Genomic DNA, 16,953 nt, shown 5'->3' on the forward strand with positions numbered 1-16,953 from the left:
TGGTTATGCTCTCTAGACCTAAAAGACGCATATACCCACATTGCGATAACACAATCTCATCGCAAATACCTCCGTTTCCTAGTAGGCCAAAGTCACTACCAATATCGAGTGCTACCTTTCGGCCTCGCATCCGCACCACGCGTGTTTACCAAGTGCCTCGTGGTGGTTGCAGCATTTCTTCGACAGGAAGGTGTCCACGTCTACCCCTACTTGGACGATTGGTTGATCAGGGCCCCAACCCAGCAATTAGCTCGGTCCTCCCTGACCCTAACAATTCAAACTTTGCTTTCGCTAGGTTTTCTAATCAATTACGAAAAATCCTGCTTAGTCCCATCTCAAACCTTATCCTTCATTGGGGCAGACTTGGACACCTTACAGGCAAAAGCCTTCCTTCCTCATCAACGGGTCCAGACCATAGTGTCCCTAGTTCGCCAGCTGCGCTCTCAACACACAGCCACAGCTCGCCAACTCCTGGTTCTTCTTGGACACATGGCCTCCTCAGTTTATGTGACTCCCACAGCCCGCTTAGCCATGAGAGTCACACAATGGACTCTGAGACTACAATGGACTCAAGCTATTCAGCCTCTGTCCTCCATAGTCCACATCTCCAACACCCTTCGTCTCTCTCTTGCATGGTGGATGAATCCGTTCAACCTCTTACAGGGCTTACCCTTTCTTCCACCAGATCCTCAGGTAATTCTCACCACCGATGCTTCCAACATCGGTTGGGGTGCCCATGTAAACGATCTGCAAACTCAAGGGCACTGGTCACGAGAGGAAGCCAAACACCAGATAAATTTCCTGGAGCTCCGAGCGATCTGCTACGCTCTCAGGACTTTTCAAGATTGCCTTTCAAATCAAGCAATCTTAATTCAGACAGACAACCAGGTGGCCATGTGGTACATAAACAAGCAGAGAGGCACAGGTTCCTTCCTTCTGTGTCAGGAAGCTGCGCAGATCTGGGCAGAAGCCCTCTCCCGCTCCATGTACCTCAGGGCCACCTATCTGCCGGGAGAAGACAATATATTGGCAGACCAGCTGAGCCATGTCTTCCAACCACACGAGTGGTCACTCAATCCTTTGGTAGCGACCACTCTGTTTCACAAGTGGGGTTATCCCCACATAGACCTCTTTGCGTCCCCTCAAAACCACAAAGTGGACAATTACTGCTCTCTCATTCGGAGCCAGCACTCTCGGCCGAGGGATGCATTCTCCCTCTCTTGGACAATGGGTCTGCTTTATGCATTCCCTCCACTTCCTCTTCTGTCGAGGACTCTCGTGAAGCTCCGCCAGGACAGGGGAACTATGATCATGATAGCACCGCACTGGCCTAGCCAAGTGTGGTTTCCCATACTCCAGGATCTCTCCATCCGCAGGCACATTCCTCTGGGAAAGGACCCGCATCTGCTCACTCAAAACGACGGATGCCTCCTCCATCCCAACCTCCAAGCCTTGTCCCTGACGGCATGGATGTTGAAAGGTTAGCCCTTCAGCCTTTCAACCTTTCAGATTCAGTTTCTCATGTCCTGATAGCTTCACGAAAGCCTTCAACAAGAAAATCTTACTCATACAAATGGAAAAGGTACACGTCATGGTGCACTTCTCAGTCCCTTGATCCCCTTTCCTGTCCAATCTCTAAATTCTTGGACTATTTATGGCATCTATCAGAATCCGGTCTAAAGACCTCTTCTATAAGGATGCATGTCAGTGCGGTAGCCGCCTTCCATAAAGGTATCGGGGGTGTCCCTATCTCAGTACAACCCCTGGTAACACGCTTTCTTAAAGGCTTGCTCCATTTGAAGCCACCCTTACGTCCTCCGGCCCCATCTTGGGACCTTAATCTGGTTCTTGGTCGTCTAATGAAACCACCTTTTGAACCTCTGCACTCCTGTGAATTAAAATATCTCACATGGAAAGTGTTATTCCTTTTGGCTATCACTTCAGCTCGCAGGGTTAGTGAACTACAGGCCCTAGTTACCTATCCGCCTTACACTAAGCTCCTGCAGGAACGGGCGGTACTCCGCACTCACCCTAAATTTTTACCTAAGGTAGTTTCGGAGTTTCATATCAATCAATCCATCATACTACCTATCTTCTTTCCCAGGCCCCACTCCAACTCCGGGGAACAGACTCTGCATACCTTAGACTGTAAACGAGCTCTAGCTTTTTATCTAGACCGTACAGTTTCTCACAGGAAGAGCACTCAATTATTCGTCTCTTTCCATCCTAACAAGTTAGGACAACCTGTGGGTAAGCAGGCTCTTTCCTCCTGGTTGGCGGACCTCATTTCTTTTTGCTATGAGCAAGCTGGCATTCCTTTCCAAGACCGTGTTAAAGCACACTCTGTGAGGGCCATGGCGACTTCAGTAGCACACCTTCGATCGGTGCCGCTTCCTGACATCTGCAAGGCTGCAACCTGGAGTTCCCTCCACACCTTTGCAGCCCACTATTGTTTGGATAAAGCTGGAAGACAGGATTCCATCTTCGGCCTATCTGTCTTGCGTAACCTTTTTCCAACTTGATGTACCAACACCCTTCCACCTTCCCAGTAGGGTGCGGATGTCCTTTACCAAATTCCACCCCAGTTGTTGTGCCTGTTGCACGTTGTTGGGTGCATTTGGTGCAAGTCAGGACATCCTCAGCTCGGTACTCACCCATTTGTGAGGACAACCATCCTGCTTGTCCTGTGAGAAAGCAAATGTTGCTTACCTGATGTAACAGGTGTTCTCACAGGACAGCAGGATGTTAGTCCTCACGAAACCCGCCCGCCACCCCGCGGTGTTGGGTTCATTTATTTACTTTTTCGGCACTGCCTGTAGCTATAAAAACAAGACTGAAGGGAGACCCCTGCTGGCTGCAGGGTTAGTGCCGTGCTGGGCATGCCCAGTAGGGGCCAGTCAAAGTTCTGGAAACTTTGACAGAAGTTTTCCGTGGTTGGGCTCCATCCTCGATGTCACCCATTTGTGAGGACTAACATCCTGCTGTCCTGTGAGAACACCTGTTACATCAGGTAAGCAACATTTGCTTTCTTTTCTGAATAATTCCTGCTTGCTTTTTTGACCACTGCCACACACTAAGTTGTGGATGTCAATGTTTAGGGCTGGTGGAAGCATTAGGCAGGGGAGGCAGTGGCCTAGGGCACTGAAAGTGGACAGGGCAGCAGAGTAGCCAGTAAGAATGGTAGCTTTGAGAGGTGTATAGGAGGGACAAGACGAGATGTGGGTGAGTCAGAGAGCTGGCGATCCTTTTCCTGCTTTGATTATGTATTTATTGGAGGAGCTGGGGCTATTTCTGGTGTGCAGTTTGCATCGTGGAGAAGAGAGATCACGTGACATGACATCATCACTGCCTAGGGCAGCTACACACTCTTGCACCGGAACTGTCAGTGTATTGTCCACAATGATTCCAAGATCCATTTCCCTGGTGGGTGACTCCCAATACAGAACCGAGCATTGTGTGCATATGGTTGAGATTTTTTCCCTATGTGCATCACTTTACACTTTAAGTTTCATCTGCCATTCAGGTTCCCCGGATTATCAAGGTCCTTCTGTAGTTCTTCACATTCTGCTTGTGTTTAACAACTTTAGTTTTGTATCATCTACAAATTTGATCACCTTACCCATTCTCTTTTTAGGATCTTTTATATAAATGTTAAACAGCACAGCTCCCAGTACTGATACTTGGGGCACTGAACTATTCCTGAATTTCCTAGCATGTAGACAGATGGACTCAGGGACCAGTGGGTTTATGCTTCTCTGCCAGCAGATGGAGACTGAGCAAACTGACGTCACAGTATATATAACCCTGCAGTGACCCCAGCCTGCCAATATTCTCCATCTCCAACAGATGGTGGTCGTACATCTCCCTGTGGGGATTGCTTTGAGCTTTTTGAAAGGAGAACTTTGAAATTCTAAATACTGGAAGAGAAAGTCGCTCTCCTGTGGTGATATCTAAAGGTCCCTCCCCCAGCTGAGAATTCCTGATGCAGTTTCTGTGGTCCCTCAGAGGTGGGCCTTGGTCCAGTAGCTGGGTCAGCTGCTAGTTCAGCTGAAAGGCAGCAGGTGCAGTAGGCCGAGCATGGCGGTGATGGCAGATGCCCTCCCCCACCTCCCCCCCGCAGCCGGAGACCGTCTCTGTTCTCAGCCGGTAAATGCTGAGCTCAGGTAAGGTTTAAAAAAAAAAAAAAAAAAGTTTTACCTGATTCAGAGAGAGTTATAGGGGTTTCAGGACTTCCTCTGGTCTCCATTCTTTGTGCACCGTGCCGATGTTCGTTCCCGCTCCCGTTGGGGTTGGGGAACTGGGCAGTCTGGTGGGTTGAGCTGCCCCCAGTGGGCTAGGCCGTCAGTGTGTGCAGTGTGTCAGCTCTGCGCACACAATGTACGCTCTGTTTTTGGGTGCACTTTTTATGCACACAAACCTTCTTATGCACTTAACTTGGCACACAGGTTGTGTGTGCGCCTTGCCACACTTTCTTCTAGGAACTTATTTTTTGGGTGCATTCCATTTTTGAGCATGAGCCATTCCAACGCACATTTACTGCAACGATTGCGCCAGTAAGCAAGAATCCTAAGTGTCTTCCTATTTCTGTTGCCTGTCATATTAGGGCTTCTCAGCCTTACCTGGCTTCTAACCTATGTCACTGCTGCTCAGACACTCAGGGAGAGTCGTCTTCCTTGGATTTTGCTAAGCCTGACTCTTCCCATTCTGATGATGTGTTGGTCACGGCCTTGACTGGAGGGACGCCAGATCTTGGTTCTCCCTTGACTGACTCCTCCACTAGCGAGGGCAGTTCTGTGGGACCAGCTCCAGTTCCTTTTGGGCTTGGTCTGGACCTGGCTGCTTTTTCTTGGGTGGAATTTTTCCAAGGCTTACAAGCCTTTCTTCAGGCGCAATCATCCGCTTCCCCCATTTCTGACCGGTCAGACCCTCAGCCATTGGCTTCTCCCTCTTCCAGTCCTATGCTTAAGCACAGGGGCTCGCCTCGGCTCCCTGACATGAATCCAGATGGCACTGATGATGAGGATGATCCTGATTCCCTGGAACATAAGAATATGCCACACTGGGTCAGACCAAGGGTCCATCAAGCCCAGAGGAAGCCAAACATCAGATAAATTTCCTGGAACTTCAAGCGATCAGATATGCCCTCAGAGTCTTTCAGGATTGCCTCTCAAGCAAGACCATCTTGATTCAAACCGACAACCAGGTAGCGATGTAGTACATAAGCAAGCAAGGGGGAACGGGCTCCTACCTTCTATGTCAGGAAGCTGCACAGATATGGGCGTGGGCTCTTTCCCACTACATGTACCACAGAGCAACCTACTTGGCGGACGTGGACAATGTTCCGGCAGACAGGTTGAGCCGGACCTTTCATCCGCACGAATGGTCTCTCAACCCCAGAGTAGCGGACACAATCTTCTAACGTTGGGAGTATCCACAAATAGATCTCTTTGAATCCATTCACAACCACAAAGTAGAGAACTTCTGCTCGTTCACTCGCAGTCGCCACTCACAGCCGAGAGACGCCTTTGCCCTCTCGTGGTCCAGTGGTCTCTTCTAAGCGTACCCTCCACTTCCACTCATAGCGAAGACTCGTGAAGTTACGAAGGGACAAGGATTTAATGATTCTGATAGCCCCTCACTGGCCACGCCAAGTCTGGTTCCCATCCTCCGGGACCTATCAGTTCGCCAGCGCATCCCTCTAGGGAAGGATCCGCTTCTGATAACTCAGAACAACAGGTGCCTACGCCACCCCAACCTCCGGGCCCTGTCGCTGACGGCCTGGATGTTGAAAGGTTAATACTTCAACCCTTTAACCTTTCAGAGTCTGTATCCCGAGTCTTGGTAGCTTCACGAAAGCCTTCCATGAGACAGTCTTATTGTTCTAAGTGGAAAAGGTTTACGGTCTTGTGCACGTCCATGTCCATAGACTCCTTCTCTTGTTCCACCGTGAAGTTTCTGGACTATTTCTGGCACCTGTCCGAGTCAGGCCTGAAAACTTCCTCTATAAGGGTGCATGTCAGTGCAGTAGCCGCTTTCCACAACGGCATGGGCAATGTCTCTATTTCGACACAACCCTTAGTCACACGCTTCAGGAGAGGTTTGCTCCACCTGAAACCTCCATTGCGCCCTCCGGCCCCTGCTTGGGACCTTAACGTGGTCTTAGGACGGCTCATGAAACCTCCGTTTGAGCCTCTCCACTCCTGCGATCTCCGCTATCTCACTTGACAAGTGATTTTTCTTCTCGCTATCACATCCACTTGCAGAGTTAGTGAGTTACAGGCATTAGTCACCTACCCACATTACACTAAAATTCTACATGACAGAGTGGTCCTCCATACATACCCTAAGTTTTTACCAAAGGTAGTGTTGGAATTTCATCTTAATCAGTCTATCATCTTACCTACTTTCTTTCCAAGGCTCCATTCAAACCCAGGAGAACAGGCTCTACATTCCCTGGACTGCAAACGTGCCCTAGCCTTTTATCTAGAGCGCACGTCAGCCCACAGGAAGTCCACTCAATTATTTGTTTCTTTTGATAACATCAAATTGGGAAATCCAGTGGGAAAATAGACCCTTTCCTCCTAGTTGGCAGACTGTATCTCCTTTTGCTACCAGCAAGCAGGCATTCCGCTATAAGACCGTGTGAAAGCACACTCCTGTTAGGGCCATGGCAACCTCAGTGGCACACCTTCGTTCGGTGCCACTTATTGATATTTGTAAGGCTGCAACCTGGAGCTCTCTCCAGACCTTCCCAGCCCATTATTGCTTAGATAAGGCTGGCCAAAGATTCCATTTTTGGCCAGTCTGTTCTACGCAACTTAATATCAGCTTAACTACCCAACATCCTACCAGCGACCTGTTCAGCATTTTCAGGATGCCTTCCTATCCAAATCCACCCCTGTTGTTGTGCCTGTTGCACGTCTTTGGGTGCATTTGGTGCATCGCTCGGGCATCCTCAGCTCACTACTCACCCATATGTGAGGACTACCATCCTGCTTGTCCTGTGAGAAAGCAGAGTTGCTTACCAGTAACAGGTGTTCTCACAGGACAGCAGGATGTTGGTTCTCACGAAACCCGACCGCCACCCCGCAGAGTTGGGTTCGCTTGCGATTTATTTTATTTTTCGCACGTACTTCTTGCTATACACGAGACTGAAGGGGGACATCTGCTGGATGCAGGGTTAGTGCCATGCTGGGCATGCCCAGTAGGTGCCAGTCAAAGTTCAAGAAACTTTGACAAAAGTGTTCCGTGATTGGGCTCCATCCTGATGATGTCACCCATATGTGAGGACTAGCATCCTGCTGTCCTGTGAGAACACCTGTTACAGGTAAGCAACTCTGCTATCAGAGATTTATCCAGCAGCAATACCACCTCCTTTTTCCTAGTCCATATTCCTCTCCCTATGCACCCAAGCTGCCTCCTGGCTTTTGCTATCTCCTTATCTGCCTGTTGGCCACCTTAAGTTCATTAAATATGATCACTTCCAGATTTCACTCCTGTTTTACGCACAGATGAACTTCACTCTATAATCTGTTCTGTTTTCTTGGTTTTTTTTTTCAACCCAAATGCATGATCCTGCACTTTTTAGAATTAATTCTTAGCTGCCAGGCTCTTGCCCATTCCTCAAGCTTTATTAGATCTCTCCTCATATTTTCTAAACCTCCCATGGTGTCTAGCCTGTTGGAAACTTTGGCATCACCTGCAAAAAGGCAGATTGTTATAGCCCTTCTGCTATTTAGCTAACATAAATGTTGAAGAGAATCAGACCAAGGACCATTCCTTGTGGCACACCACTGGTAACCTTCCCTTTCTTCAAGGTAAAATTGTTTACCACTACCCTTGATTGCTTCCCACTCAACAGTTTCTAACCCCATTGGTGCCTTTAGGGCTCATTTGTAGGAAACTCAGTTTATCAATTGCTTATGTGGAACTATTTCAAAGGCCTTTCAGAAATCCAAGTACACTACAAATAACGCTGTTCCCTGATCTCTCTAGTCCCCTGTCAAAGAAATGTATTACATTTGTTTGACAACACCTACGTCTACTAAAATCATGCTGCCTCAGATCCTTTAATCAACTGAATTACAGAAACTGCACCATCCTGTGATTTAGCAATAGTTCCTTTAACTTACCATTGAGGTCAGACTAACCAGCCTGTTGTTCCCAGACTCTTTCTTTGACTTTTGTCTTCAGTCCTTTGGAACCACTTATGACTCTAAGGAAGCATTAAAAATGTTAAACAGTGTAGCTGCCAGAATTTCTCTACATTTTCTCAGTATTCTTGGTTGTATCTTGTCCTCCTGTGTGGTCCATTGCTTTATATTCTTTTGGTTTTGCTTGCTTTTCATTAACACAGTCTTCTGAAAATTATTTGAAGTCTGTCTTGCTTCCATTTCTATTTGTGATAGTTTTCTGCGGTCCCAACTCCAAAGCCTTTATTAATGAATACTGAACAGAAATATTTGTTGAGCATTCTCACTTTCTCCTTATCAGTTTCTAAATATTCCCCTTCACGTTTGATTCTTACAATCCCATTTTTGCACTTCTTCCTGTCACTCCGTGAAATTAACAACTAGTAGATTTAAAACAAATCATAGAAAGTACTTTTTCATTCAACGCATAATCAAGCTGTAGAATCCTCTTGTCAGAGGACATGGTCAAGGCAACCAGCATAGCAGGGTTTAAAAAATATTTGGGCAATTCCTGGAGGAAAAGTCCATAAAACATTATTGCCCAGGAAGACTAGGGAAAGTTTTTGCTATCCTTGGGAGTGTGTAAAAAGACAAGTTCTGATTGGACTGGAAACTTGGGTATTGAATGAGATCACATCTCTCTTGTCCCTCCAAAACCATTCATGGGAAAGAAGAAGCCTTGAAGATCTGGAATATGAATGCTGAGCCAAATTGTATTATGACTGTAAATAATAACATAAATGAAATATTGAGTGACTTTTTAGAAAAGTTTTGATTTGCTCTGTAAACTTATTAAAGCTACTGCAGATGTAGAATAGCATTAATTATATATCCCATGTGAACAGTATGCTGTGGTGGTTCTGGATTTAGATTGCAACTAGTTTTGAAGGCTGTCTTTTCAGAAGATGCTCTAACGCTGCATGCTTAGCCTAGCATGGTATTGTACCCATCTGAGCACCTTTGGCATACATTGGGCATGATATTTATATTGTATCTATGGTTCATAACAAAGTTTTAAGGAAACAGTTGCTATTAAATAGTTAATTCATGAAGTTGAGAGGTTTTATATTAATCAGATTAGTTCTTTTATTACTAAGTTAATTTAAAATGAATGTTTGGGAGATTGAGGGATGGGCATTCCTCTTCTGGGGCTTCTAGGCTATTTGTCTAAAAAGACATGTTACCATCTGAAAACCATTTGGTGTCTTCTGTCCATACTACTAAATATCACCTTCAAATGTGGCACCATTTCTCTCCCTTGAGATGGTCCTTCAGGTCAGAGTTGAAGCATGCTGTAGAAGGCATTGTACTATGCACTACCTGTAGTGTGTTGGGTTATACTTGTGCTCTCCCTGCTACATCTGCTATCTATACAATTGGAGGGCTAATCTTTTGCTTTTGACCTGACACCTTTCATTCAAATTGCTAAATTACTAAATTTACTGGTAACCAGCTCCCAAAATAACAACCTGTTTACCTATGCAGATTAAAGAAACATTGTAAGAAAATAGCATGAAATGTGCAAGTAGTCTGAAGCTATCATACTTTTATCATTAATTTGTATTTTTTTAGCACCATATATTTGTACAGTGCTTTTTTAATTCTCGAAAAAAAGAGATGAGAATTGCACATTGAAAACCATTCCCAGGAGTCTAGCACACTCTTGTATCTGCTGCTGATTATAGCTTCAACTGAATGTCTGAAAGCCTGCACAGAAAAACAAACCCGGTTATGGAAAAGTTTTTATACTATTATTGAATCTTGGATTCTGTTGGTGCAATTTAATTAGTATTTTTGAGATGAAAAACAAAAACCTTTACAAGAAGTAATTCATAAGATTTTATGTAGAAAAGTGATAATTCAGTTATAAACCAAGAAAGCTGAAACATGCCCAGTGTTTGAAGGGGTGACCATTGGGAATGGTTGGATTCTTACCACTCCTTATTGTTAGAGTCCAGTAGACTGTTACACTAAGAAGGCCGTGTCTGTATTGAAGTTCATTGCATGGTTTGTAATGTAACTGTTCATTTTCTGTTGTCATTCCCCCTCTTTCCCATAGGATTTACAGGTATAACTTCCAGCAGTTCTCCTGACCCTAATCTTGTTCTCTTTCTTTTATACATAATTTTTACAGATTTAAAATTTCCCTTTGTTTTAATCTGTCCTCTTTCCATGGGTGGTAGTAAAGAAGCTAACAAAAACCACACAGGAGTCTTTTCTTTGCCTTTAATTTCAAGCAGTCTGAATATCAGATGTAGAGCAACTCGGCAATAATTGAGGTGCCATTGACTAATAATGGAAATCTCACACTTGACACGCAAAGTAGTTTAAAGCCCTCCAAAAAGGGTTACCTATTGAAAACACAGTGTCTGCTAAAAAATATATATATATATATATATTTTTTTTTTAAAAGCTAGTCTGTGGCAACCTAAAGCTTCACTGGTGCAGGTAGCTGGCAGTTACAGCTATGGCCAATCTCAGCTCTGTGTCTTCTAATAGTACAGCATTAGAGTAGAGCGAACTTTATATTTTAACACGCTAAGCTAGGGTTGGCAACAACTACAATTGACAGCCAGCCGGATTTGTAAGGTTAGCAATTTTTAGCTGATGATGATTGGTGTTGATGGACAACACTTGGCTGCCCAGCAATACCTTACAAAAAAAACCCTGTGTCAAAATGGGAACTTGTACATGAAAAGATTTCACTCACACTGGCTTGGTATTAGCCTTCCAGGATTTGAGTGTGACCTTTGAGATGTCTCCCATGGAGGAGAGATGACAGCCACTCGCTGCAGGGGTAACCTTTGTTAGAAGGGGATAGGGTTTTGAAGGGTTCAGGCTTGGTGGATGCTTCTTTTTCAGCCTTCCGCCAACCAGAGGAATTTCTGTTTTACCTGAGAAAGACACCTTAGAAAGTTGTGGGGAAAAATATTCTAAAAACAGTAAAATTGTATAAATAGTGGGAAATATAGCGCAACCTGCTATGTTTGAGGGACTGACATACGCATGTACAGACAATAACGTATTACAGAGCCATTGTCCACATTTTTTCTGTGGTTAAAATTGTATTACAAAAGGCATAGAAGTTAAAAGAAATGTTGATTCCATCCCACTTCAATAAGAGATGACGTTTCAGAGCTGCAGTACAGAATTGTTGAAAGAGCGTTTGCTACATTGCGCTGCTGGTGTAGAGTACTAAAAATGTTTAACCCGCTGGGGTGGGGGGGGGAGCTGAGGGAGAGTGGAATTTAGTATATAACACCAAAAACTGCCTGAAAATTAATCCTGGCATATGCTAAAATTAGATCTCCATTTCCAGTGACTCTTGAAGCTCTGTAGGAAGTTGATCAGACATCAGAGCAGAGAACACAGAGCCCTCTGATTTTTATATCTGCATGGATTTTGAAGTCAGCAAAGTATAGAGAATTGCATATCTAGAAAGAAGGGGCTTTTGGCCATAAGTCCAAAAGTTCATTTTTCTTCCAAAGTACACAATATTAATACATAGCAGCCTGCACACTAACTGAGTTAGCTTAGTATGGCTGATTTTTTTTTCATATACATTGTGCTGCTGCTGCTGCTGCTGTAGGAGAGAACACAAATTCAAATCTAGTCTTTTTTTTTTTGTGATGTATTGTATTTGTGCAAAGCCTGCTTTGAAATTAGAAACTAGCCTGGCCATACATGTATAATCTGCTAGAACCGTAGTCTGTTAATTAACCTTTTGAAGAAATGAATAACTCATTCTCTCTGGGATGGGGGTACCAGCCTTTTCTTTTTCCTTGGTGCTGGTTGTGGCTGCTGTGGTTTCTGCCTGGTGGAATGCTTTACTTACCATGACTAATGCTTAGTTGTTTTCCCTCCCTGTGGTTTGTGGTATTGGGGTTACATCCTAGCTCTTCATACAGATACTGCAGCCGGGCTCCTCATGCGCAGCATCCACTTGGTGACCCAAAGACTCAATTCGCAGTGGAGGCAGGACATGAGCATCTCGCTGGCAGCGCTGGAGCTTCTGTCTGGTTTGGCAAAGGTTAGCATTTCATTGCTCTGTTTACTTTGGTCGGTTATAAAATCACATGTATGCTATTGCCCAGGAGTGGAACTCATGGATACTAATGTTTGATTATAATGCTCTTAGCACATTCCTATGCTATGATATTACTTCTGTATGCCAAATCAAAGACTATACTGTGTCTCCTTAAGTTAATATTCTCCGAGGACAAGCAGGATGGCAGTCCTCAAATCTGGGTGAAATCATCCCGTGGAGCCCAGCTCTGAACATTTGTCACAGTTTCTAGAACTTTGACTGTGCCTCACTGAGCATGCCACTATACCACACATCCACGCAGGGAGCCCCTTCAGTCTCTTCATTTCCACGGAGCCCACTGGTCGTGGTTCATCATGCTTCTAATTCTGTTCCTTTCAGGGGTATTGTCATAGGGATCATTTGTCATAGAGCCCCATCAGTCATATTTCATCTCTCAGTAGTTTCCTAGGGTGTTTTTTCTAAGTTTTTGTTCCATCTTGGTGCCAGGTCGGCACGTAGTCAGTGCCCAAAAAAGCATCAATTGCCCATAGACATCAATTTCTATTTTACCTCCCTTATTTTCTGGCTTGCCATGTCTAATATTTTCCAACACCACCCTCTGTACACATGGGTTATGTCTATCATGGATTACCATGATAGCTATTTCCTGTGCTCGGGAGCATCTCAAGATGTCCGGAGGTGTCGCCTATGCGCTATCCGTGCACATCAGCCTTTCTCCTCCCATCGAATACAGTTCATTCGGATTTCCACTCCCCATATGCATGACTCTGCACTTCTTGGCATTGAATCTCAGCTGCCATATCTTCGACCACTTGTGAGATTTATTGAAGCAAATGCTGGGGGTAGCCAAGCAGCTTCTTCAAAAGTAGCAGAACACCTTCTAGTCACAGGTGGGAAAGGGAATGGAATATGGAAAACATATGTTCCCTGTACGTACCTGGATCAGTCCAGACAGTGGGTTATGTCCCCAATCCAGCAGATGGAGTCAGCACAAGCTTTGAGGGGGCGTATCCATATATACTACTACCCCCTCTGCAGGAGTTCAGTATCTTCTGACTCCAGCAGATGCGAGTAGGGGAATCAGGCTTCCCCTCCTTTTCCTTCACTTTCTTGCTTGATTATGGCTTGTTGTTGTCTTTTTCTGTGGATCAAGTTTGTATCAAGTTTGTATTAAGTTTAAAAAAAAAAAAAAAAAAAAAAGGCAGAGTTCTTTCAACTCCTGGGGAGTGGCTTCTCTTCCTTGTCTCTTCTCTGCGGCCTTGCTGTTTATTTCTCGTTGCAGCCAGGGGTAAGTTTGTTTTTCCTTTGTAGTTTTTTCCTTCACAGCTCAGCCCCCGGTGCCCGCGAAAGCCGGTGGAGCCGGCCTCTTCGCTCTTTACTCCCTCACCCGCGGCCATTTTACAGCTCCTCATGGGCTGCTGAGCCATTTAGGGAAAGATGTCTGGGGCGGGTCGTGTGGCCAGGAAGGCCCCCCCGCGGCACCCTCCTCTATTTTCAGACAGCGGGCAGTGCGGGCCGACCGGGCCCCCCCGCAGCGGCGCCTTTGTGCGCGTGGCCCCCCCCCCCCCGTGGCTTTTTTTTCTTTTCTCCTGCAGCGATCCCGATGCCGCAGCCGTCCCGCTGTGCGGCCTGCGGAGACCCGGGGTCCCGGATTTCCCGGGAGGGCATCTGTGCACGATGCCTTCCCGGGGGGGAAGGTACCTCACAGTCCCTGACTGATTTCTCTTTTTTGCCCGGGCGGTGCGGGCCGGCCACTCCGCCATTTTTGGCGGGAACGGCGGCCATTTTACATTCTGAGCGCCCTGAGGCGCAGGCCACAAGGGGGAACGGATCCCTGGAGGCCACGAGGGAGAACGGATCCCTGGAGGACTCTACCAGCGGGGGTGTTCCCCCGATTTTGGTGCAGGAACCAAGCACCCAGAGCCAGGGAGCAGGAACCACGCCGCCCCCGAAGCGCACCCGAGCAGGCCGGGGTTCTCTCCGGAGTTTATCCTGCTCATGCATACCGCTTATCTGCAGGGGCTGGAAGCACCTGTGGGACCCCCCCCCCCCTCCTAAGATCCCTCGGATGTCGCCCTCGACGCCGGCCCCCCCCGACCCTCCGGGAGTGGGGGCCTCCCGCCTTCCTACCCGGGTCCGATCCACGCCCGCGGCAGTGGGGGCGGTGCCAGACCCAGCGGGACATGGACTTGACCTCCCGGACGGGGGACAAGGGGACGGCACACAGGAGGGGGATGATCCGCGTACCCTACGCCTCTTCCAGAGGGAAGAGCTGGACGACCTCATCCCGCAGATCATCCAAGAATTAGATTTGGATCCGCCACCAGACCCGCCTGCCCCAGTAGCTCCCGCTGTCATCACTTCTTCAAGGAAGGGAGATCCTGTCCTGGCGGCACTCCGGCCGAGGGCTTGGGCTTTTCCCATTCATGACTCATTTTTACAACTTCTCACCAGGGAATGGGACACCCCGGAGGCCTCCCTGAAGAGCAGCCGGGCTATGGAAAAGCTGTACCCGCTCCCCGAAGATTTTCTGGACCTCATCAAGGTCCCAAAGGTGGACTCCGCAGTGTCGGCGGTCACGAAGAGGACGACTATCCCAGTGACGGGAGGTGCGGCGTTGCGGGACACACAGGATTGTAAGTTGGAAGTTTTCCTTAAGCGGGTTTTCGAGGTCTCCGCTCTGGGTATGCGGGCGGTGATGTGCAGTTCGCTTGCCCAGCGGGCTAGTCTCCTTTGGGTGCAACAACTCCTCACGTCTCAGAACCTGCCGTCCGATGAGGCTGCCCAGGCAGATCGGCTAGAAGCCGCAGTGGCGTATGGGGCGGACGCCTCGTACGACCTTTTTCGGGTCCTCACAAGATCCATGGTTTCGGTAGTGGCAGCACGCCGACTACTGTGGCTACGCAATTGGGCGTCTGATACGTCCTCTAAGTCCAGTCTGGGCTCTCTTCCCTTCAGGGGCAAGTTCCTCTTCGGGGAGGATTTGGACCAGATCATCAAGTCCCTGGGGGAGAACGCTGTTCATCGGCTGCCGGAGGATAGGTTTCGACCATCCAGAGCGTTTTCTTCTTCTCGGACCAGAGCCAGAGCGCAACGGCGCTACAGGGGTTACAGACAGACGGGCTCCCGGCCATCCGCCCCCAGGTCTCAGCCCTGGTTGCGCGCCTTCCGCGGGCATCGGCCCACACGCACTACTCCCGGAACCGGGAACCCCTATACCAAGTCTTCACAATGATGCCAGTCTCGCCCACTCCCCTGTCCCCAGGATTGGGGACCGACTAACGTATTTCTAAGCGGAGTGGGCACGGATCACCTCGGACCAGTGGGTCCTGGATACCATAAAACACGGCTACGCATTGGAATTTGTCCGCCCCCCGCAGGGAAGGTTCATCTTTTCCCCCTGTGGCTCGGACCTCAAGAGAGGAGCGGTGCAGCTGACTCTGGACAGACTCCGGGAGATAGGCGCTACTGCGCCCGTGCCCTTCGGAGAGGTGGGCTCGGGCCACTATTCCATCTATTTCGTCGTACCAAAGAAGGACGGTTCCTTCCGGCCTATCCTAGTCCTCAAGGAAGTCAACAAATCCCTTCGAGTCGTTCGGTTCCGCATGGAAACGCTCCGGTCAGTGATTGCGGCGGTGCATCGGGGGGAGTTCCTCGCCTCCCTGGACTTAACGGAGGCCTACCTGCACATTCCCATCCGCCCGGACCACCACAGTTTCCTTCGTTTGAAAATTCTGGACCAGCATTTTCAGTTCACGGCTCTCGCGTTTGGATTGGCGCCGGCGCTGCACACCTTCACCAAGATCATGGTAGTTGTGGCGGCAGCTCTCCGGAAGGAGGGCATCCTGGTTCATCCTTATCTGGACGATTGGCTCCTCCGGGCGAAGTCATTCGATCATGGACGCTCAGCGGTGACTCGAGTAGTACGGTTTCTACATTCCCTGGGATGGGTAGTGAACTTCTCCAAGAGCTCCCGCATGCCCTCGCAACGCTTGGGTTTTTTTTTTGGGGGCAACTTTCGACACCCTACTGGGCAAAGTTTTTCTGCGCCAGGACAAAGCTCAATCCTTGCGGGATCACACACGACGGTTCTCTGCGTTACCAGAGCCCACCTCCTGGGACTACCTGCAACTCCTGGGAGTGATGGGGTCCACCATCGACCTTGTACCTTGGGCTTTCGCGCACCTCAGGACCTTACAGTGGGCGCTCTTCTCCCATTGGAAACCAGTATTGCAGGACTATCAGATGATTCTCCCGCTCCCACAGAATGCCAGGGACAGTCTGGGCTGGTGGTTGGATCCGCCGAACCTGGCCCGTGGCATGTCCCTCGATCTGCCAAATTGGGTGGTGGTGACCACCTATGCCAGTCTAGCAGGCTGGGGTGCAGTCTGCGATCGAAGCGCCACGCAGGGGACGTGGTACAAGGTGGAGGCGAAGTGGTCAATCAACCGTCTGGAAACCAGAGCGGTCCGGCTAGCTCTGCGACATTTCCTCCCGCTTCTTTGGAACCGAGAAGTCAGAATCCTATCGGACAACGCTACCACCGTGGTCTACATCAACCGACAAGGAGGCACGCGCAGCCCGCAGGTCGCGCTCGAGGCGGCGCTGCTGATGCAATGGGCGGAGCGTCATCTCGTCCGGCTAGCGGCCTCGCACGTCGCCGGTGTGGACAACGTCCAGGCGGACTTCCTCAGTCGTCAACTGCTGGACCCG

The 16,953-nt window shown here is 48.2% G+C and overlaps 1 protein-coding gene across 6 annotated transcripts in view; it reads left to right on the forward strand.

Moving 5' to 3' along the window:
- The window catches only part of RALGAPB (Ral GTPase activating protein non-catalytic beta subunit), a 392,859-nt gene that overhangs the window by 239,242 nt on the left and 136,664 nt on the right, over positions 1-16,953 (forward strand). For 5 of the 6 annotated variants that reach the window (XM_029614592.1, XM_029614596.1, XM_029614594.1 and 2 more), the window contains one exon: positions 12,089-12,222. In XM_029614592.1, the coding sequence (XP_029470452.1) occupies positions 12,089-12,222 (134 nt within the window). The remainder of the gene's footprint in view (positions 1-12,088; positions 12,223-16,953) is intronic. The other variant, XM_029614598.1, reaches the window with a different exon arrangement.

The sequence above is a fragment of the Rhinatrema bivittatum genome, chromosome 8 (assembly GCF_901001135.1).
Source record: "Rhinatrema bivittatum chromosome 8, aRhiBiv1.1, whole genome shotgun sequence".
Classification (NCBI taxonomy): domain Eukaryota; kingdom Metazoa; phylum Chordata; class Amphibia; order Gymnophiona; family Rhinatrematidae; genus Rhinatrema; species Rhinatrema bivittatum.